The following is a 23,280-nucleotide window of genomic DNA, read 5'->3' as shown; positions in this document are numbered from 1 at the left end:
GGTGCCCTGACGTCACGCACCTACGGCAGCGGCGGCCGCGGGGCGCCCGCACTGTGAGGTCATCGCGCGGCGCGGCCCGGCCCGGCTCGGCTCGGCCCCAGCGGCCGCCGCCGGCGGGGGAGGGGCGCGGCGGCGGGGCGGCAGCGGCGGCAGCAGCAGCATGGCCGAGGCGGGGGCGCCGTCGCCGCGGGTGGGCGCGTGGCTGCCGGTGCTGGTGGAGCAGATGGTGAACGACACGCTGGTGGTCACGCTGAGCTGCGGGGAGCGCCGCTTCACCGGCGTCCTGCTCGACTGCACCAAGAAGTACGGGCGGAAGGGGGGGGGGGGGGAACCGTGGCCGCGGGGGTGGGGGGGAGGCGGCCTGCGCCGGGCCGGGGGGGGGGGAGCGCGGCGGGGAGAGCGGGGCTGGCCCGGGGCACCGCGGCCCGGCCCGGCTGCCCGGCTGGGGGGTCGGAGGCCCCGCGCTGCCCCCGCCGCCGGCGGCGCTCGCCCTTTGTTCGCCCGGGGCGGCCCGGCCCGGTGGGAACAAAGCGGCCCGGGGCCGCCCGCGGCCGGGAGCGGGGCCCGGCGGGGCTGGCGGTACCGGCGCCGTCCGCCACTGCCGGGGCCCATGGCGGGGCCGGTGCGGTTTTGGGCGGTCCTCGAGCCCCGGCGCCCCGCGTGGGGCGGCGGAACCCTTCCGTACGTGGTGCACGGCGAGGCTTCGCCATGGCACCACCCCCCCCCCCCCCTCCGCCCCCGACCCGCCGGGTCTCCGAGAGGATGCGGCGGGGCCGGGCCGCTGCCCTCGCACACGGCCCAGGGTGAGCGTGTCCCTGCCCCACGCCGCCCTCCCGGCGCCCCGTCCCGGCCGGGTCCCGGGGCTGCCCGCTCCGCTCGCCCCCCGCCGCCAGAGCCCCGCGCCGCCCGGCCGCCCGCGGAAGGAGGCTGCAGCCTGCCTGCCTTCGTCATTCTCTTCGCCTTTCTCCCCGCGTCGCCAGCGGCTCTGAGGCGGGTCCGTCCCACGGCCGGAGCCACCCCGCAGGTCCCTGCCTGCCCGCCGTTAGAGCTGTGCCCGCTGGGGTCGGCCTCGGCCGTGGTTTCGGGGGGTCTCGGAGTATCCGTCCCCCCCGGGTCCTTGTTTTGCTGCGGCAGCAGCGGAGCCCCGCGGTCCGTCCTCTGCCGCGGCTGGGCTGCGGGGATGCGCCGCGCCGACTCTGGAGGGGTCGGGGTCCCCTCTGAACGGAGGGAGCATCTCCCTAACGAAGGTCACGAGAGGCCTGTTCTCCCGCAGGGTAGGAAGACGTTCCCGCAGCGGATGCTTTATTGCAAAATGGCACTAACTTTTGAAGCAGCGCGCTGGTGGTGGGTACGGCTGTCCCGAGGACTAACGCAGCGAAGCGGCCAGCTTTTCTCTGTGCTGTGTTCAAGTCGGGAAGAGGGTTTGCCTGGTTAACTACCAGGTTAGTGCTGGGTAGGAGTACAGCCAGCTTCACCTCTCATTCTTTACAGAAGATGCGTGAAGCAAGACTTCTGAACTTAATTTTCATAGTTTATTTAGTTTCATGTGGCTATCCCAGAAAATTGGAGCCAGATTTTCAAAAGTATTCAGGCGGTTAACTCTATTAAGAGTCTATAAACCTTGCTGGGTGTCTAGTTCCAGCCAAAACAGTGAGCTGTAGGCATCTCTGATCCCCTCCAAAAGCCAGCTGTTGCTATCTTTTTCACATTCCAGTTGTTTTCCTCCTTAGTGACAGCATGCACTTTTTTACCTGGGTGTTTTTCCCTAGCCTTTCTCTGTGATATTTTTTCTTCTTTTTGCCCCCCCTCGCCCCGCCCCAGTGGATCCAAGAAAAGACAGACGGGTGTTTCCCCCCCAGGCTTTGAGGTATTTCTGGAGCCCATCGCTGCCCGGCCCAGGCACTAGTGACGCTGATCTCTGCTGGGGTGGGAGGGTGGCAGACACCCGCGGCCGCAAGAGCGGTGCAGTTGTCTCCTGGGGTTGGTGCTCGTTCCGCTGCCGTCTCACCGACCGGGAGACCTGCGGCTGGGCCGGGGGCTGCCTGGACCCGCAGTGGCGACACCGGAGCAGCGTTCTCCTTTCTGAGTCAGAGTGGAATGGGGAGGGCAGAAAGAAGGGATTTGTCAATGTGTCTTAGCTCAAGTGGGCCAGTTTGATAACCCGTTGGTACAGCAGCGCTGCTGCAGGTAGAAAAGCAGTCTGGCTTCTGGGTGCCACCTGGCACTGCATTTTGATCATCGCTTCGGGGCCGCGATGGAGCAGGAGCACGTCCTGCCTGCCTCCCCAGAAGCCCTGGGTAGAGATCTCGGCTTCCACGAGACTCTTGCAGCACCGGGAGGAGCGCCTCCTCCCTTCGGGTCTTGCACAGAACCTGAGAGCAGAGCAACCGGTGGGGCCTTGTCCCGTCCGCGGTGGTCCCGGCGCTGGCTGGCCTGTGATGACTGTAGTAAGCCTGTGAGGCGGTGGCTGACATGTGGCTAGAGAGCCACGGCCTCTGGCTGCGGCTGGTCAGCAGGAAGGAAGTGTCTGTGAGGCGAGTGCCTGGCTCCTGGTGAGCGCGGGGAGCCGGCTGAAAGCACCTTCTCTGCTGCAGCCACCCTAAACTGGGGGTGTGGAGGGGAGAAGAGATCCTGCCCACCACGTTAACAGCAGAATACAGGAGTCGGTCTGCTGGTGGGCGGGAAGTAACGTCGAGATGTGTCCCAAAGGCCGTAGGAATTTGTCAGCTTGGTGCCGGACTTTGAAGGCTCCAAAACAGAGACGTGGCAAAAGTGTTTTCCCTTCTCCTCCCCCTTGCCGTGCTGACGGAGAGAGGTGTCCCACGGGCCTGTGCGGGGGTTACTGCCCGCTCTGCGGAGCTCCCTGGGCAGCGTCGATGCTGTGCAGGCAGAGGGGCTGCGTGGGCAGGGGGACGTGTCTGGCAGGAGGGGAGCAACCAGTGTGCGTTGTTTTACCTGCACAAAAAGAGGGGGGAACCCCAAAAGGGACAGAAAGCCTGAGTGGTGACTCTTCAGCTTTCTTTGGTGTTTTAAACTGGTTTTAGCGTTACGTAGAGGATGAATCTGTTTTATTTCTCCTAAATCGTAGCAAGTGACGTGTGAAGCTGAGCAGGAGGCAGGCCTGCAAGCCCAAGCAGCCAGGAGATCCCTCTCCATCCAGGTCTCACCGTCGGACTCCCGTTATTTTAGCCACAAAGAAGCAGGCGCAGGTTTGAACCCGAAACCGCCTGCCCAGGTTTGCGGGGCTCGGCCTGCAGGCAGCCTGCGTGGGAAGCGGGAGTGGCTGTGGGCAGGAGCCTCCCTGCCTGCTTCCTGCCTGCCTGCAGCCTGCCTTCTGCCCTGTGCACCGGTGTGCCTGCCTGCAGCCTGCCTTCTGCCCTGTGCCTTTGGAGACAGCGGGATGTAGTTAAAGACGCGTGCCTGACCCTTCCAATAGCTGTGGAATTATTTGAAGAAAAAATGGTTATTGCCTTCCTACAGGCATCCCTTTTTGACCGCAGCCTAGAGAGAGCGTGCAGCAAGCACCGGTACTTGTTATCGAGTGACTGGCAGTTACTTGCTTCTAATAAATTCGCTCATCTAGACAGTAAGCTACACAGCGTCCATGCTCACGAGGAGACTTAAATGCATTTTGACTGCAGTTACAGTGTTTTTTGTAACAAGACTTGGCAATTTTGATGCAACTGAACTTAAAATGAGTTATTTTTTTAATTATACACGAGTATAAATCAGAGGACGGTGTCTTCTGTTCCAAGCAGAGGTTGGATTGAGGTAACTTAGTCCATTTGGCTGCGTCTGCCCCAGAGAGGGGGATTACAAACAGGCTGCAATCGTATTCTGCAGTATTTCCTGCTGCTTGTAGTACCTGCGCGTGCACTCGTGCCCCTAACCCCCAAACTCAGGCACCTTCATCTTAGTGGAATGGGTTTAAATATGCAGAATCAACAGTGACAGTAAGTAGATAGAAGAAATACATTAACTACATCCAGATTTGTGCAAAAAAGCTTGGAGGGTGTCGGGAAGGCTAGCGAGGCTGATATTTCTCCTTGTGGTAAAAGTGAGCTTCCCCTGGAAAGCAAAGTGTGTCAGATGAAATGTTTCTTGTTCTGCAGTGGGTGGAAAGACACCGGAGCTAAATCCTCTTACAAGGAGCTGTGCCTGCGTGGAAGGCAGCTTCAGGCTGGGTGAGGGGGGTGGCAGTGGGGGGAGCATGGGGGCTGCAGGCACAGCCCCTGGCGAGCGCTCTCCCGGGGAAGGATGTAATCGCTTTTCAGTTGGTCTTCCTGCGGCTGAAGGAGCCTGGAGGAGCTCGGTCTTTCAGTGCATCCCCACAGGAGTATGTAGTGGGGAGAGATAGAGAAACCGAAAGCAGCCTTGGGTGATGGTGGTTGTTCACTTGTGCTGAGTAGGTGCCGCTGGCGCCCGGCGATGCAGTGAGGTGACATGAGATGCTCTGTCCGTGGCCTCTCGGGAGCTGTTTTCCTTCCCCCTGTGCCTGAGAAGTAGGGCCAGGGTGCGCGTAATCTCGTGGGGAGGCAGGCAGGCAGGCGGGTGGGCAAGACGGCAGAACTCTTCTTGGCTCTGCCCAAACTGGCGTGGCAGGCTGGAAGAGGGATGATGTCTCAGCAAAACTGCTTTCTTAGCCTTCGGGAGCCACTTCCAGTATGAAGGAAAAGATGCAGAGGTCCCTTGGGAGCAAGCATGTCCGTCACCCGTGCACCCTGGTTGTGGCAGCATGCCGGGGCACCTGTGTGGTGACCTGGCGTGGGTGGGGGCACCCGTGTGGTGACCTGGCTGGACCCAGAGGCGCCAGTGGAGGAGCTGCAGGGGCTGTAAGTTACCACGGCTGCCCTTGCGGTCTGCCCATAAGAGCGCCCATTCCAGGGAGCACCGCTGCCACGGGAGGTACTGGGTGCTCTCCTGAAGCTCCCCAAGGAGGAGTTCCACCACAGTTCTTTTTGGCGCCCAACGTGGGGCACGAGAAAATCGAGATAAGGATAGTAATTGGAAGAGGTAACGGGCAAAACATTGACTGAACGTAACTTGAGAGTGATATAGTGGTGAAGGGACTAGAGGTAGATTTTGTGTGTAGATTGTCCACTCTTGTTTGGTGTTGTGATAGTGTTGTTTTGATTTTGGTGTGGGGAATTCTTTTTCTTTTTCTTTGTTGATGTGATTAGTGTTTGTGAAGTTTTGTGTTGAATGTATATTTTAATGATAATTCTTAAATATGCTTCTGAGGGAGAGGAGGGAGCCTGCAAGCTCCCGCTGTGCCACCTCTGTGCCGCGGGGTCCCAAGCCCAGAATGGGGCAGGAAGGACTTTGCTGCGTAGTCAGCACTCCTGGCTGCGTATCCTGCAGTTCCCAGCACCCCGTGCTGTGGCTGTGCAGAGCGCGGCTCTCCCCGGTGCTGCTGGACGCCATGGCGGGATGCAGGATGCAGTGGTGGGCCGCCCGCCCGCCCGCCCCAGCGTAGGAGCAGTCCTGCTGCAGCACCGTGCCACAGCAGGGTTTGTGGAGCTCATCTGTCCCTGCCCGGCCGCAGCCGTCCCTGCCAGAACTGCTACCAGGCTGTGTGGAAGCTGCCGCTGTCGAAAATGAATCTTAAGCTGCTTTGTTGTTCAGCCTGGCAGTTTGCGTAATCCCTCGGACAAGGCAGGTGGTGTATCTTCTCTCGGATCACTGGTGCTACTGCATCTTTGGGCTGAAGAGTTGCTGTAGCAGTGCCCTGGCACAGGATGGTGACCGATTCGGGGTGAGGAGTCCCTGTCGCGGGGGGCTCTTCCTGATCATCTTGGGGCTTTTTCCTTCTGTTTTTGTGGCAAGTCTAAGATAGCAGGACCCTGGCCTAAAAGGCTTCTGTTTAAAATGGCTGAACAGCCACTGCGCTTCTCTGAAGCGCTCGTCATGAGCTGCCCCCCCGCCGCATCCTGGTGTCCCTGCCGGCCTGTGCCCCCTGGCCAAGCGGAGCAGGAGAGCAGCCGAGCGCCCACAGCTGCTCCCAGCCCTGCTGCCGTCCGGGTTACCCTTGGTTTGGGCTGTGCGATGGCAGCGGGGCACGGGCACCCGAGCACAGGCACGCTCACACCTTGCCCCGCTGCGCTCCCTAGGGAGGGCGCTGACCTGGCTGCCGGGAGGCTGGGGTCTGCAGCAGCGCGTTCTGGTGGTGCGGTGGGCCGTTTCAGACCTAGCAGGGTTATGATGCGCTAATACGTTAACTTTACAAGCGTAAATCATCCTATGAAGTTAACCTTTGAGCACTTCGCTTCTGCCAAGCGAGAAGCTTCGTGCCACGCCGGATCCTGGGGAAGGAAGTGGATTTGATGGAGCCAGGCTGTGGAGAGCAGGCAGGATCCAGGCTTGCCTCCAGGGGTGGAGGGAGCTGGGCTTGTGTCCACGCGAGGAACAGAAGATTTGTACGATTTTCTGGTGTGACCAAATTGGACGATCTCATTGAAGGCTCCGGGGAGATCTAATTGCGGCTTACCAGTCCCTGAAAGGGGCCTACAGGAAAGATGGGGAGGGACTGTTTATCAGGGAGTGTAGTGACAGGACAAGGGGTAATGGGTTTAAGCTGAAGGAGGGTCGATTTAGATTAGATGTTAGAAAGAAATTCTTTACTGTGAGGGTGGTGAGGCCCTCGAACAGGTTGCCCAGAGAGGATGTGGAGACCCCATCCCTGGCAGTGTTCAAGGCCAGGTTGGATGGGGCTTTGGGCAGCCTGGGCTAGTGGAGGGTGTCCCTGCCCATGGCAGGGGGGTTGGAACTAGATGATCTTTGAGGTCCCTTCCAACCCAAACCATTCTATGATTGCATAAAATAACCAAAAGTTAGAGCCAGAGCTTTGGAAATTATATCACTTTCAGTTGTTTTATGAACCGTGCTGACATCTTTGGCTGTACAAGCTGTACTTGCTTTCTTGCTTGTCCTTTGCGACACCTACATTCTCAGTTGTCTCTGTTTAAAAAAAAAAACAAAAAAAACCTCTGGGAACAAAAATATTTTGTTCCAAATTATGTGGTTTCAACAGTCCTCTTGACTCACTAGCTTTTGAACTTGGAGCTTCCCAGTTAAACTAAACTGTCATCTAAACAGCAAGTTCTTGTGCTCTTGCTCTTTGAACAATGGGAAAGGGCTTTTCAGAGTCTAGATAACTCCAGGATTCCTTTTATTTCAGTTAAAGAAGAGCAGTGACTTGGTACCAGAATCGGACTAATTCCTGCTTGCTTAGTTTATGCAAGCTTTTTGTTTTAAACTTGCTGGGACTCTTTGTGGAAATCAGGTGAGAGAGATACAGTCTGTACTTGTCTGAGAAAAGGAGAATGAAGTCAGTGGATTAGAGCCACATCAAATGTGATCCATGTTCCCCAGTCTCCTGTGATCTGCTTAAAAAGCCGTGCTGCTCTTGTCTGTGACCTCGGTTGTACGTCACCTCTGGTAACGCTGCTTTCTGCTGATGCTCCTGTGGCAGCAGGCATCTCCTCGCCTGTGCCCGGTAAGGGGAAGTGACGGCTTTGGGATCCTTCCCACCCCTTTGGGATCCCCCAAAGCGATGCGGCCTGAGGGCAGAGCTGGGCAAGGCTCGGGGTGCCCGGGGGTAGGGAGGAGTCTCCTTTCCATCGGTGAACCCGCAGTGGTGGCTTTTGCTTCTCTCGATAAGGGGATGTGTGACTGAGTGGATGCCTTCAACTTCTCTTCGGTGCCCTTCTGTGCAACGGTTGCCAAAGTTGTCCTCTCTGTAACGCCACTGAGAGGCTCCTCCCTTGCTAGCGATGGCTAGCAAGGAGGGGAAGGGGGGGAATGTAGCATCCTGAACTCAAACTAGTGTTCGGTCCATTCTCCATCGCTTTGTGGCTGCTTCGTCGCTCACCCATACAGCATTTTGTTATTAAAAAAGCTGAAACACTTCACTGATGATGTACTCTCTACAGAAGTATCTTTGGAAAGCCAAGGCAGTGAGCATTGCCCATTCTGAGTCGACATTTCAGGGCAAATATTTGTCCAAGTGCTGTGTTAGCATAATATTTCTAATGTCAGGCCAAGGGCATAAATTCTGGTGCAGAAACCCAGAGGCATGAATCGCAGTTGTGTGTTTCGGTGTTTCAGAGGATTTGCTTTGGCAATATCCGTGCAAGATATTGTATCCAGACTTTGGTAGCCTGTAATGAGACTTGGCACTGAACAATAAGACATCATCATTCTTAATCTTTCTATTCTGAAGTAGTAGTGTATTCCTTATTTTAACAAATAAAGTCATATATGGAAAGCCTGGGGGCAGAGGAGCAGAACTGTGCACTGGTGAACCTGTGGATTGAAAGTGCAAGTTATCCTTATCCATCCAAGTCAGGGTGTTCAAACTTTGAATGGGAAGCTGAAAAATCAGCCATGCAAGTACAGTGTGAGGAAGCGTAATAGCTCCCAGGAGGCTTATGTGATCTGTATCCCAGCCCTCCTTGTGACTTTACCAGCCTGCTGATAAAATAAACTGCTTTGCCTGATAAAACTTCTTGGAGCAAAACTTTGTGCAAAGAGTTCATGGAAATAGAGATTTTGACCTCCATGCCTCCTCTGGCAGAAGAGTAGGATGCCTTTCCTAAATTTTTAAACGCTTGGGTTTTTTCAGCGGCAGAATTGGCTGCCTTGTCTTGAAAGTCAAGGGAAAATGTTGCATTCTTAGTATGTGGAAGTTCTGAGAGGGTTTTGGGGGATTTTTTGGTCGTTGTTTTTTGTTTGGTTTTTTTTTAAAGAAACTAGCATGTTTGTTATGCATAGTCTTCCCAGAGAAGCACCTTTCAAACATCCTGACTGTCTCTTTCCCTCCTTGTGCTTCTCACCCTGCTTTAGGTCCGGATTGTTTTGTCTCCCGTCCTCCCTTCCCAAGCACGAGGACCCTCCTGCTGACGCTTGCGCTAACGGAGTTGCCAATGGTGGAGATGCCGCACAGGGCGAGCTGGAGCCGCAGCCCACTGGTGAAAAGCCTCCCAAAGGAAGCAGTGATGAGCAAGTACCCCCCCTCCTGCCTCCCCCGCCGCCTGGCAGCCTTCCTCCTTACCCCCCCTACTTCGAGGGAGCCCCCTTTCCTCGTCCGCTATGGCTACGGCACACGTACAACCAGTGGGTTCCTCAGCCACCGCCACGGACTATAAAGAGGACAAGGAGGCGTTTGTCGCGGAATAGAGACCCAGGAAGGCTTATCATGAGCACTATCCGGCTACGGCCACGACAGGTGCTCTGTGAGAAATGTAAAAACACTCTGAACCCCGAGGATGCGAACACAGCTCGGCAGAACGCTAAAACCAGGAGGAAGCTGAGCATCCAGGACAAAGAGCAGAAAAAGCAGGGTGACTCTGACTACATGGAGAAACGGAACAAAAGAGAAAAGAGAGAGGATGACAAGTTTTCTGGGGAGCTAGTACATCGAACGCCAGTTATAAAAATATCCTACAGTACTCCACAAGGGAAGGGAGAAGTTGTAAAAATCCCTTCCCGGGTTCATGGCTCAGTCAAACCATTTTGTCCAGAACGAATGTTGCAGAATGGAGGGGAGGACCAAGAGGAGACCAGAGACTCTGAACGATGTCGAGAAACCAAATGTTTAATGGACAAGTCAGCAGGCAGCCAGCTTGCTTCCATTCCAAAACTGAAGCTCACGCGGCCAGTGCATTCCAGTGCGGACGTCCCACCCCCAAAGATTCGGCTGAAGCCCCATCGCATAAATGATGGTCAGAGTGTTTCAATTTATAAGGCAGAACTTATTGATGAAATAAATGTCCTTCAGAACAGCAGGGAGTCCAATCCTGGCACATTTTACAATGATGAATCCACAGACAGAAGTTTAGCTGAGATATCTTCAGGGAGTTCAGGTGAAGATGATGATTTTAAAAGATTTCCCCAAGGTAAAGATGGACATGATAACTTGGCTTTCCTTATGAATTATCGTAAAAGAAAAGCAGATTCTTCTAGCTTATCGGTGTGTAGTAATGACAGTCTAGACGAATCCAAGTCTTCTAGCTCAGAAGTAACATCACCAGAAATGTGTGACTTTTTGCCTGGTGATGATGCATCCGTCTCTTCATCTTCAAAAGATGAGCGTAAAATTGTGCCGCCACTAACAGTTAGACTGCATACCCAAAGTGTGTCTAAATGTGTCACAGAAGACGGAAGAACTGTGTCAGTAGGGGATATTGTTTGGGGTAAAATTCATGGGTTTCCATGGTGGCCAGCACGTGTTCTTGACATAAACCTTAGCCAGAAGGAAAATGGGGAACCTTCATGGCGAGAAGCTAAAGTATCATGGTTTGGTTCTCCAACGACTTCATTCTTATCTGTTTCAAAACTCTCTCCTTTCTCTGAGTTTTTCAAACTGAGATTTAATCGCAAGAAGAAAGGGATGTATCGGAAAGCTATCACAGAAGCTGCAAAGGCAGTAGAGCATCTGACTCCAGAAATAAGAGATCTCTTAACACAGTTTGAGACATAACTTTGCCTCCAGTATCAGGTGAGTGCTTGCTGGACTAATGCTTCCCATGAAAAAAACCTCCTTGTGTTTTTTAACTGACGTTCCATTGTTTGTTTGCATGCGTTTTTCTTTAAAAACTGAGGTGGACAGTTGTTAAACTCCTGGCTGTTAGGTGGTGGTGATAAAAACCTTTAGTTCCAAACCTTTGGGGGGGACCATGGGAATTGGAGCCCCTCCTCCCAGGGGGGAGTACAAAGCAGTTGACACCATGAGGAAGCAAGCATCGCTTGCTCAGATAGCTAACAGAATTGTAGTCGTGTGCTGGTGCCATTCACAGCTGGGATGTGGTGAGTATCGAGGATACTTCATTTGCATCAAAACTAATCCTGCGTGGCTGGAAGGCTAAAAGCTTCTAGACTTTCAGTTTCTTTGAAATATCTCTTGGTTCGAAGAACTAAAACTCTTCTTGGAATTAAGTTTTTGTTTCTCATATCTGGGTACTAATGCCCAGCAGTTACCCACAGCAGTTGAGGGCCCTTGGCCGCCCTTTGCTCCCCTGCAGTTTCTCTGACTCCTCTGGTATTGATTTCTTGTGAAGGCACTTTCTGTATTGCTCTTCAGAATGACTGTACCAAACCCTGTCTTTAACTGGGGAACAGTATTTCAACATTTCTCACAGCACTTGGGGTTTGGTTTGTGTCTGCAATGTCGGTGCATTGCTGAGGGATGGCCTGGATCATCAAATTCTTTTGGGCTTCACCTGCAACCTCTTTGTGTGAGGACATAAGGTGGGTGCATAAACGTGGGAGCTGATGCTTTTACTGGTTGGAAGTGTGGAGGGGGGTGGGACTCCCTTTTTCATCAAACAGTTGGAACTTTGCCCAGGGTGAAAGTTTGGTACCTAGAAATACAGGATATGGTGTCACTAGGAATAGAAATACCATCCGTAATTTCAGCTGATGCTGCCTACTGCACTTCCCACCATGAAGTCCATGGGAAGAATCCAGTAACTTGAATAAGATCTAGAATCATTTCACAACCTTCCAGTTGTCACTATCTAGACAAGACCTCGTCTGGGATACTGTTAAACAAGGAGAGGGATTAACTTTCTGTCTAAAAAAGATAACTAATTATTAGGAAGAGTCTTGTTGTCAAAGGTCTCGCGTTATACACTGTAGTTCATTATGTTGTCCCCTGAATTTCTCTGCTCTTTTTCACACTAGAAGGACTGTGAGTACACAAGCCACTACCATTCCTGCTGTAGATTGTGTTCTTCTCTAAGCTATTGTAATGCAGTGGGACTGCAATGGTCAGTCCACATGTAATCCTGAGGGAGAAAAAGGACTGTTTTGTACCCTCTGTCATGGGACTTCACCACTTGCTTGAGTGTGATGACAGACTTGCTTTGCTTGAGTTATTATTCCATCCCAGCAAGCCTGGCTAGAATAAATAATCAGAGCATGGCGTATTCATCCTGTGGGCTCAAGGTGTCTGGACAACTGTACACTCGAGCAGCAGCGTTTAAGCTTCATCCTTGATCTTGCCCCTTCTAATGCTGCTTAAGTCTGGCTAAAGACTTCGTTATATCAAGAGTATTTGGATTGGACCCGAATTCCTATTAGCTAGGTCTGGAGTCTAAATAAACCTGATGCCCAGAATACGCTGTCCTCACCAATGAAAGAATCACGGTCAAAATCCATTGCTCCTGTACCAACAGTGCTCTGTTTAAAGGAGCAGCAAAGCTTCATCCTTCTTCTGAACTGTCTTCGCTGTGTTTGCATGTGCAGTTTGGGGCAGCCTTAGCAGAACGGATGTCGGCACCGTTACTGACAGCTGTCTCTGCTTTTACGAGCTCTGGGTGGGCTGCTACGCCATGTCTGGTGGCTTCTGGGGAGGAGAAGGGGCAGGGAGAACAGGCACCTCATGCTTCAGATCAGTCAGATTGCCCATGCCAGTCAGTGCGTGCGGAGTAGGAAAGTGTGTGGCCAAGAGGAGCTCAAAAGTCCAGACCTGGTAGTCAAAATGGGAGGCTGTTTGCCCATTACACATTAGCTGAAGGAAAGCGCTGCTCATCCTCACCAGCAGGACTGCTGCCGATGCGATGCTAGCAGTAAGACCTGGCCATGAGGTGCGGGGTGAAGGACTGTAGGGCAAGGCCTCAAGAAGGAAAAGAAATATGTGCTCCAGAGGAGACTAGGGTTATTGCAGACATGCTGGGTGTCTGAGTTGTAAGTACAGAGCAGAAGGGATGGAGCAGGTCTGTAAACTGGGGGAACAAAGAAAATGTTGAGAATAAGAAGAAAATGATGGGATGGCCTGGATTAGCCCAGACCCTTCCTTCTCTCTATGCATTCGGCCAAACCTCTCCATGTATATATGGGTATATAGATACATTTAATATGTATCACCATTTCACTGGCCTCCTTCAGCTGGCTTTCAGAGGATGATTTTCTGCCTTATGTGTGTCTAAGGTGAGCTGCCAACCCAGTCTGCCTGTCTGGAGATGATACAGTAGCTGGATAAACAATGCAGTTGCTCAAAACTAGAAAAGCGGAACAAAACTTCCCATGGTCCACATGCGACACTTACTTAATTTCCCTATCAGACCAGCATGTCTAGTGGTTTGGTACATCGCTTACAAAACAATTAATTATTGCGGAGACTTGCCCTGAATCTAATTCTCTCCATTCAGGAGGACTGAATGTTACTGCTTTCTTTGAATTTTCCTAAGGTGGAACTGAAACATTTCCATCAGTAACTCATCGACTGTTCTTTCCTGAAGGGTGTAACTTAAGTTTTCACTAATGTTTGCAATTCCTGAGTCCTGGGACCACAATGACACTTGAGCTACAGTTAAATATCTGAAAACTTTGAGGCCTTTTCAAGGCAGTAGTTTCCAAGAGCAGGCATCTGACTGGCGATATTGCACATTGCTGCTGTAAAATCCATTGTGCAGTGACTTCACCGGCAGCTGCACGAGGGCTCGTTACCGTTGGCACAGAACAAGAGTCCAGGAGGTGCCTTGAGCAGCAGCACTTTGCTAATGCCGATTGTGCTGATCCTGGGCACGGCAGAAGGTTGTGACTGTTGGCACTTTCTGTTGTGAAACTTTCTGTCTTCTGGCATGCGATGCTGTTCTGCAAAGCATGGAGGATAATTACTGGAAAAATTCAACGTACAAACAATTCAGGTAATTAGCGGGTGCATAGAAAACTGGCAGCAATTGGATTTATTTTTTTTTAAACTTGATTTGGGTTGGAAAAGCTGGTATGATCACTTTGTTTTTAGTATGTTATCCTTATACTTTTTTTGCAAAGAAGATACTTTGTTAAAACCATGTCATTAACTGACTAGTAAAACAAGGTTTCTGGAAAAACAACAGGCAGACTAGCAACCTGTAGAACTCAAATTTGTAAGACACTCTTGGTCTAGAGTAGTGCCAGGAGAAAAATGCCCACTCACCCTCTTCTCATACCTTTGTAGCTTGTACTTGTGTGTCCTACAGAGAGCCTCTGTGCTCACTGCCTGTGCCAGCAATCTCTGCGCTGTAGCTGGACGCTTGGTGAGTTATCCTTACGGTTTTAAAGCACCAGGTACTGGCTCCCCTCTGTTTGTTGTGCTTTTACGACCGCAGGCCCCTGTTGTTAGCAGGAGGTGGCCGTAACCAGACCCACGGCTCCGGTAGCACCAGGGCAGGGAACAGCCTTACTTCCCCGTGGAGCCTGACCTGCTGGCGTGCCGGGCCCCGCACCGTGTCAGCAGCCCTGTCCTGTGGGGTGGGAGCTGGGGCGCAGCCCGATCCCTCGCTGTGGCTGCCCCTCGCCCGGAGCGCAGGGTGTTAGCCTCGCTCTTAAAGAAAGCCCATCCGCTGGGCCAGGAAGTCGGAGCAGGGCTGTGGCCCAGCTGCTCTTGGCAAGGCCTGCGCTTCACGGCACCGCAGCGCTCGCACCCGTGTCACTGCTGCTCCTTGGGATGGCTGCAGCCGCTCGCTTCCCTTCCCTGCCCGTGGCCGAGAGCGGAAGGGGGGGCCTGCGGAAGCGAGGGGCCTGGTGCCGCAGACGTGGCTGGAGGGACGGGGCACAGCTCGGCACACTGCCATGCGTGCCAGGGGAAGGCCAGAAGAAGCTGAGCCTGATGTTCAGGGAGTCGCGATTGTGTCCCCAGGTATGGACACCTTGGAGCCGTTTGCCGGTGGGAAGCAGTGGCTGCCCACGCACCTGAGCTCCTGAGGCGCAAGGGGCAGGCGTCCTTCCAGTCCACCCTGACCAAGGTGGCTTTGCTTCCCCCTCATTCCTGCACCATGCTCCCCCGTGCTGCGGGCCTGCTTGGACGCTTGTCATCTGTCGCCCATTTTGGCTGCAGGACTTGTGTCTCCAGAGCTGTTCAGATGGTGGGGAAAGTCGTCCGAGAGCTGGAGCGTTGCCTGCAGCATGCCAAGCACGTGTGCCTCAGCAGGGGCTGTAGGCCCTCTGCTCTGAGAGCTGGTCCTGTGGGGTTTGTCGCTCCTCCTTGGCTTTTTTTCTTGGGAATAAGAAAATCTCTTGTGCTTTTGCATTTTGCTTTCTGTTCACTTCCCTGATAATGTCATATTTAATCTTGCAGCTGCGTAAACTTCAAATTCCTTGAGCCGAATGACAGCTCTTCCGTTGTCTCTCAGTGTTGAACTCCCCAGCTTATTTCTGGTTTCGTAACAGAGAGGTTTGCTGGCATACCCGGGGCACTGCGTTCAGCTACCAGAGATGCGATCGAAGGGCGTGCGATGTGGCATGCTGAGCATGCTCCTGGTCTGGAGGGGGACCCCGTGCAGGGCAGGGACGGGCCCTTTGGGGCTGGTGTCACACACGTAGCGTTGGGGACAAGCAGTGGATGGGGCCGCAGCTCCGGCTCTGGCACAGGCTGGGGCGCGGGAGGGAAGGAGACCTGTGTTTCCTAAGGCCACCCTGTCCCCGCTCCAGGGAATGCATCGCGTGCTGGGATCAGGGGCTTTTTGAGGAGCGTGTCCTGCTCTGGCCCTACTGTGGTGAGTGTTGGTGTACGGGGCCTTCGGGAGGCTGAGCAAATCCTGCGAGGCTGGGTCTCTTGTTCAGATCTGTGATCCTTGGGAATGGCTCCTCGTGGCAGGTCTCCCCTCCCTACCCGCAGCCCTTTCATGCGGTACAGTTTTTTAATAAAAACTACTTGTAGATTTCCATGTACATCTCTGAAACAAGTTTACAATATGTATATTCATTTGCTTTTTCAGTCTGGAAAATCCTTTATTCTTCCTCCCTGTCTTTATCCCCTCTACCCCCAGGCTGTGGCGGTGAAACCATTAAACTTGAAAACGCTGGCTTTTGAAGGTTTTAATTTTATTGCTATTAGCTTAATAGACCCTCAGTATCAGTACATTTAGCCATTCATCACAAAAGCACACTGCTACTGTGTACAGCAAAATCAAAGCTTATTGCATACTTGCTATATATAGTAAGCTGTAACGTAAAATTTGGAACGTTGGGTTATGACTTCACCTTCAAAGATGTTCAGGGCTTTGTACATGCATGTAGCCAGTACTGCTTGCCAGCAGTTTATGAAGCAACATAAATCACTCTTCTTTTTCCTTTTACCTCTTTTCTGCTCTACCAGTGGCACAAAGAAGTTATATAACTTTATATAAAGTTGTGGTGGCGATTGCTGTGATAGCTAATTTTTTAAAAACACCTGCCTCGTCACATGAAATATTTCAGCCCAGAAGATGAATGCTTGAGATTTTTCTTGGCCTGGTTTCTAGATGGTTCAGTCAACTAAAACCAAGCATCCAACTTAATTACTGTTTCTCAGTCTTCCTCCAAACAGCTTGAAGTCAGCGTCTCTGCATACTAATACAAAGTAGGAGAGCAAGGCTAAAATGGACTGCACTGCATACTTGTGTGCCCCAGCGCTGGATGTCTAGAGCTGCACGTCTGGTGGCATCCTGCTGGCTTTCCTGTTCCCGAAAGCGCTTGTACATTTGGCTTGTGACCACTGCGGCTGCATTTGGAGACATCTAGATCCGTGCTGCTTCTCCCTCTTTGTGCCATCTGTTGCCCCTCTTTCCCTCCGCTCTCTGCTCCCAGGCGTATTTTTTGGAAATGCCAGCGGGCCATACATTGTGCTATTTCTAACTGCAGACGAGCTGCGCAGATGCCCAAGAATGTGATCTGCTTATGTGAGCTGTAACTTCAGCTGCTGAAGGAGATTCATATCGACCGAAGGGCTTAACAGCTCCCTTGGAAGCCCAGCAAGCTGCTCTCTGGACTGAGGGTCTCCAAGCCCTCTTTGGAGCTTGAGGCATGTGCTAGTTGCGCTAGCTGAGCGTGCCCACAGCGAGCGGAGAGGGTGGGTGTCCCTCTGCAGTGTCACTAGCCTGCTCGGTGCTGGTGGGATCTGTGCAGGAGCAGGGTCTGTGCCGGGGGCTCAGGGCACCGGCTGCTTTCAGTGGAGGGTGCAAGGGGCCAGGCTCCGCAGAGGAGCCCCATGTGCAGCGCTGCTGCCCGGGGTGGGAGAGATGGGCCATGTCTGTGTGCGGAGGAGAGGTGTCTGGACAAAGAGCCTGGAAACGTGTTGCTTTGAAAACTTTGGCAAATAATGTAAAAACGAAATTTCTGTAGCTTTTCCTGAATTGCATGTATTTACTGGTTTCATCTGTAAACTCAAACGGAGGTGTCTCAAACCACAGCTACCATTCCTACTGAGTGTGGCAGGGTGGGACCTGAGGCAGAGGGCTGGCTCACGTGCAGTTTGCCATGAAGGAGTAGGGGATTTTTTGAAACTTGGGGATAGCTCTGTGCAGAGAAGGATGCTTGTTACTCTGAAGGAGAGGTATGAACAAGGTCTTCATGCAATAGCTGTGCATTGTTAATGGCACATGCAGCTGCTTGGCTCCTGAGGGCAGATGACGCAGATATTTCCCATTTTAATGCTTCAATATGAAAGGTGGGACTTTGAACCCAGTAATTGATGTGAAGACTCGTAAATGTTGAAAAACTTGCAAACTGTTGGGTTTTTTCCATGAGTACCCATCGGTGACACTGGGATCAAGGTGAATGGGAGTGTGTGGGCTGAGTGACAAACTCTAACTTCTGCCTCGTAAAAGACTTAAGGAAGCTGCTTGCCTGTATCCTGCAAATTAGATGAGGGTGAGCTGGTGCCTGGTTTTGGTTTGTTTGTTGGTTTGGGTTTTTTTTTCAATCTACTTGCTGCATCTGTTTTGCACTCTGCATGTACCTTTACAGAATCCATGGGCTTTGCATTAGCTAGTTAATGAACTCTCGCACGTCCTAAGATAACGTACATCTGAAATGGGCTTCTCGCGTCTGGCAGTGATGAAGAGATGGGGCTTAATACCTCGACTTCTGGAGTGCTTGTGCTCTTTGCACCTACAGTCCCTGCACCCCAAACCTCCAGCTCTCCAGTCAGTTGGAAAGAGCTCCCTGGTGCGTGAGGGCTAGGGCTGTGTCTCCCACCCGTCCCGAGGCCGTCGGGCTGTCTGGTCCCAGTGCCCGTGGGCAGCGGAAGGCACCCTACAGATGCAGTGTGGGGTGAAGGTCCACGTGTGGCTCCTCCGCCTGTGTGAGCGAACATGACTCATCTCGCCTTAGCAAGAGGGTCATAAATGCTCTCCGGCAGCTTGTGCCTGAGCCTTTCCCACACGAACTCCGTCAGCTGCCCTGCGTTAGCCGTGTAATCATCTCTTGGTCACTGGGTATGAGTGTCTCTAGAAGGGAGGAGCACGGCATTTTCTTAATGAAGGCTTTTTTTCATTAAGTTGATTAATTTCTGAAGGAGTGAATGCTTTTAACTGATGTACCAGTTCCTGTTTAATCTGCGTTAGATTCTTGCTAGGATCAGACTGACTTGTTTTCTTTATAAAGCATATTTCCTGTGTGCTCTCTGCAGTTGAAGAAATGAATTGTAGCAAAATTACTGGTTTAACTTCCCTTATGAATGATGACTTGCTCTATTTTGATTCAGGCCAGTAACTGGAGCCTTTTCTTCATGCAGAAAGCAACTCTTTCTAAGAGCAGAAAACCCTCAAACCTGATACAGGATTTTTCAGAGGGATGCTCGGATGATAGAGTTTAATATTGGAGAACATAGCTGCCAGCCTGGTCAAGTCAGCTGGATACTGATGCCTTGGGAGTTGGAGACAGTTCCGGAACCCTGTCCAGCAGGTCAGGGATATGGGGGTCCCGGCTGCGATCCAGTCACCCCCAGCCCCCCTCCTGGGAGCAAAGCATGGGAAGGAAGGGCTTTCCCAGACCGCTGCCGGCAGTGGCCTCTCTGCCCTCCCTCTCGCGTTCCACTGGTGACTCGGGCTGTTAGGCAAGTACTGCCTTTAGAAACGAAGCCCTGCGGGAGCCCCCCAGCTGCATGTCAGAGGTCCTCGGTGTTCCCCGACCCTCCCGCTCAGGGCTGCGGGAAGATACGACCCCTTGATTCTCCTGAGCTTGTGCCAGGGCTGCCTCGCTGCCCTTCCTCCAAGGGGAGATGTCTGGAGGAAGGCTGATTTGGTGATGCTCAGTTACAGCCTGCTGTTAATTGCATTATGATTAGAAAATATTCCTCAAAATAAGCTGCTTGGGTGGAGAAAATGAGCAGGCTGCTTGCCGCTGTCGCTTCTCAGCCTGCCAGGACACACAGGGTAACCAGGGGTTGTGCCACCTGCAGGGCTGCGACGAGAGAGGGTTTCGGTGCCGCAGCGCTCTGGGGCTTTCCAGAGAAACCGTCTGAAGGAGATGGGTTCCTGGCTGTGCCTCCGGCACACGTGCATGTCCCTTGGTCTTCACCTGGAGCTAGTCTGTGAGTGTCTGCTGGTGGCGGCGGCGCAGCCCTGCATGCCTGGCAGCACGCTGGTACGTGCAGGAACCCCTTCAGTGCACCTGGTACTTGCACAAAGACAAAAAGTGCGGGGCCCGGGGCGCTCCCCATGCCGTGGAGGGGTACAGTCGTCCCACTTGAAGGGTTGAGGCGTGAGCCCCCCGAGCGGGACACGGGCAGAGCTGGTGTGAGCAGTGTTCCCGCGTGTCAGCATGCTCAGAGTGCAGTAATCTCAGAAGATAAATCAGCTTTCTGCACTCTGCTGCAGCTGTTAAATCTGAATTTGTGAATGGCTTTATTTGATCCAAAACTTCGTATTTTTTTAGGATGAATAAGCACTTGGCTTCAGGAGAGCTTTCTTGGCTTTCTTTTCAACGTACAGCTTAGCACATGGGCTGCTAGGTCATGTCGTTGTCCTGAGTCAGTCAGTCTGTTATGTATTCATTACTCATACATGTATTGAGGCTGCAGCAATGTCCAGAATGTTTAAGCTGCTGCTCTGTCTTGAAGAATTTTTTTTAACAGAAATGTCTGAAGTTTTCCAGTGACAAGGGGAGTGTATGAGTGACTGTCACTGTGTTGCTACTCCTGCACGCATGTTGAAAACTCTGAGGTCTGCTCAGGGGGTTGCTCCAAACAGACACCTGAGCTCCCAGCGGAGGTGGCCTCTGCCCCCTTGCCGAGCCTGGGCTGCGGGGACAAGCGCCCGTCCATCCGCAGGCACACAGAGCTGACCAGGGTGGGGAGGGCTCGACTTTTCGAGACATGGAGCACCTGCTCTTCTAAAGCAGCTTGCCATTTTGCCGGTAGCACCAACTTTTTGCTCCAGAGGACAGAATCCCCATCGTTCCCCAGGTCATCTCAGCCAGCAGCTGCAGTTCAGCCTCATCCCTGTCCCTGCGAAGGGGCAGCGGTCGCCCTTGCGCGGGCAGAAGCCTTCACGGGGAGGTGGTTTGACATCGTGCTTCTGTTCTGATGCTTCCTTCCTCCGAGTGCAAAAATCACAAAGAACAAAACGGGCCTGAGGGCTTGCTGTTACCTCCTCAACAAGGAAATGCATTTTTTCCTGTTTAGACCAAATATGGTCAATCTATGACCTGTCTCTAAAGGGTCAGCTTTTTGCAAAAAACATTTGAGGGATATTCTGCCAAGTCCATGGACATCGCTAAGACTTCGGTCGGTGTAAGATAATAAGCCTGCAAGTGAGTTTGTTGTGTGCTCTTGAAAATCCCACCATTCATCAGAAGGCGAATGGATTCTCCTGCAAGATTTTACTCTGTCAACTATAGGTCATAGGGCCTTGTCGTGAGACATCCGAGTTTCTTAGGAGCAGGATGATTCTGCTAAATACTGAAGGAGTTTTTGAAACCTGATTGGAATCCTTCTCTGGAATATAGGTTTTAGGGCAGATGTTCATGGGGTGTTCAATCAGCTCTTTGAAGTCCCAAATGTATGGGCAGTACCAAAGATCATTCTGGACGCCAAGTCTGGGCAAATCAGTGTCGCTTTTGGTTCCATGCCCGCAGAAGAGGTGCTGCTGCGTTTTCAGCAGTGTTGGAAGCGTGTCATCTTCCTGCATTTGGTGTTGGCATTCTTGGTCTATTGTGTTCTGTACTCAGAAGTCACAAACCTCAACTCTGAGGGGTTTTTAAAGGTCTGTGATCTTTCGCTTCGTAGCGTTAATCCTGTTTGTCAGGACAGGAGGCTGTGTCCTGTGGTTTTGACTGGTCCACGTTAGTTGATTTGGCAATGATGTGCGTTAGGGCTGGTCAGGCTTCTGCACTGGCTCAAACTGAATTGCGTTTGAAGTGTGGTGCAGTGATGCTTTTGCAATTGAAAAGTGTAAGTGCAGATCTCCGTGCCGTTTTCTCATTCATTCATTTCTGTATTGCTGAGTTGTTTCACATGTCTTCTGGTTTCTTCACTTGATCTTGAAGACAAATGGATCCTCCCTTTGAACTCTTCCAAGGCTTCCACTCCATAACCGTGACCTACAGGGCCAGTGCAAGTACCTCTTGCACGCAGGGGGACAGGTTTTTGTCTTGACAGGCACATCCCTCTCCAGTAGATGTATCTTTTCAAGCCTGCAGTCTGCCCTTAATCTTAGTGGCCAGATGTCAGCAGTGCAACACGTCAAGCCTGGATATCGTTACTTTTTCGTAGCTGTGATTTGGAGCGCGTTGTTTTGCACTTCTGAATTCAGAATGAGCGTCTTGTGTGCTCTCGTTACCTGAAGGCTGATCAGGCATAGTCTAGTGCACCCGGTTACAGCCACCCTTGGCGGCTGCATGGGAGGGGGGCAGCGCCTGGTCCTTCAAGGGACACGGGCGTCCCATGGGCACCGCAGTGCTGCCGCAGCGGGTGCTTGCTTCTGCAGCCTGAAACGAGCAGCGGTTGAGGTGGGAAGGGGAGCCTGCAGCGGGTGGGGGTCCAAGGGGAAGGGAATGTCTCTGGAGGCAGCAGGAGAAGGTGGCGAGGCTGCTCTGCCTCTTCATTAACGTGCAACTGGGGCGCTGCGGCAGCGGTCGATGTCTTGAGCAGTTGCAGGTACTTCGAAAAGCTTCTGTATGGCTTGCTCTCAAGGGGAAAATAATCCTATTTTATAGACTGTGTTTGAAAAGTGGAGGCAGATGTTCTTCACGTGGCGCACTCTGTAGGGACTCGTGGCAGATTAACCTACAGTAACCCATCCTGAACCGGGACTTAAAAGTCTTTAAGCCAGAGACTGAAGATTTATTACCGTCACTGAAATTCATATCATGTCTGTCTTGGAGAAAATTCCCGTTTTTACTTTGGGTTTGTTAACTTGACAAGTTTCTTCCAAAGCTGTGGCTGCTGCTGGTTTTGCCTGCCAGGCCAGCTGGGAGCAGAATTCCTGGCTATATTTAGAGGAAGCCCGGAGCGTGTGCCTCGCCACTAATGCCGGTCTGTTCCGTGCTGCCTGCAGTAACCTCTCCTTCTTTCACTTTCTTCAAGGTAACAGAAGATAAGAGCACAGCTGTTCTCCTAGAAGGTCACGAAGTCTGTAAACATCCTGACGTGCTCCCCAGGAGAATCTGGAGGTTGTCGTGCGCATGGCAGGAGGACGAGTTTCCTTGTCGGCTTGCACAGGTTTTCATCTGGGATAGATGGCAGGCACCGGGACGTGGCGTTAGGAGGCTCTTCTGATGGGAGGCTGGCAGGAAAGTCTTAAGGATATCTTACCCTAGAACGAGAGTTTGACAAGTCATACGGCAATGAACTAGGAGAACAGCAAAAACCACAACTTGGAATGTATTTATTACTTAAAAGTTAGCTATTCTTGATAAAATCCCAAAAAATATTGCTGCTGCTTATTTTACTTACAGATTTCACACACTTGTTAATTTTAAAGCTACCAAACTTTTATTCAATACTGTACTCTGAGAAATGTAATTGGAGCAGGACATGCAATAGAATGAAATCATTGTAGTGTCTTAAGTACAATGGACTCACTTTTGTGTCTATTAAAACTTGGAAAATGTGCAACACAGAACTACGTGGCTGTCATTGCATCTGTTAAAGCTTTTTCACGTGGTTTACTGCAGAGCTGAGATAATCGATGTCTTCAGGTACGTGAAGAGCCACCCACCCGGTAACGCAGATGGGGTTGTCCCCTAAACGCGTGCTTCCGCAGGTCACCTGAAGCAGCAGGCAGCACAGCATGGGCTTGCTCCTGCTGCGTTCTGGAGGTGGGTCGTTAGCCTAAGGGCTCCCACGGGAGAGTGAATTAATGTATTCAACTAACTTTTGTGTTCACACCTAGTCAAGGAGTGTAATTTAAGGCCCCTCCAACACATATTGTTGGATAGAAAGGGTCTTCATCCTTTCATGTGACCAGAAATGCTTAGCAGTCTTTAAAAAACAGAAAACAAAAAGCCTACAGCTTTTCTATCAAATTTAGAGTACAAACGGTTTACAAACTGAAGTGACCTGTGGGCAAGCCATACTGGTAAATTTTTTTTGGT

General features: G+C 52.1%; 1 protein-coding gene across 3 annotated transcripts; it reads left to right on the top strand.

Moving 5' to 3' along the window:
• PWWP2B (PWWP domain containing 2B) lies at positions 1-22,808 on the top strand. 3 transcript variants are annotated; one of them, XM_075757564.1, is made up of 3 exons: positions 1-303; positions 8,845-9,896; positions 10,369-10,500. In XM_075757564.1, the coding sequence occupies exons 1-3, from the start codon at positions 161-163 to the stop codon at positions 10,428-10,430; spliced, it is 1,257 nt and encodes a 418-aa protein (XP_075613679.1). In that variant the 5' UTR covers positions 1-160; the 3' UTR covers positions 10,431-10,500. The 3 variants fall into 3 exon arrangements, with proteins under 3 accessions (XP_075613679.1, XP_075613680.1, XP_075613678.1); XM_075757565.1 differs by lacking the exon at positions 10,369-10,500 and adding an exon at positions 22,271-22,808 and having other exon boundaries at positions 3-303; XM_075757563.1 differs by adding an exon at positions 22,271-22,808 and having other exon boundaries at positions 6-303; positions 8,845-10,498.
• The last annotated feature ends 472 nt before the right edge of the window (positions 22,809-23,280 follow it).

This window comes from Balearica regulorum, chromosome 7 (assembly GCF_011004875.1).
Source record: "Balearica regulorum gibbericeps isolate bBalReg1 chromosome 7, bBalReg1.pri, whole genome shotgun sequence".
NCBI classification, from domain to species: Eukaryota; Metazoa; Chordata; class Aves; order Gruiformes; family Gruidae; genus Balearica; species Balearica regulorum.
The sequence above is the reverse complement of the archived record's forward strand: the minus strand, read 5'-3'. Positions and strand labels throughout refer to the sequence as shown.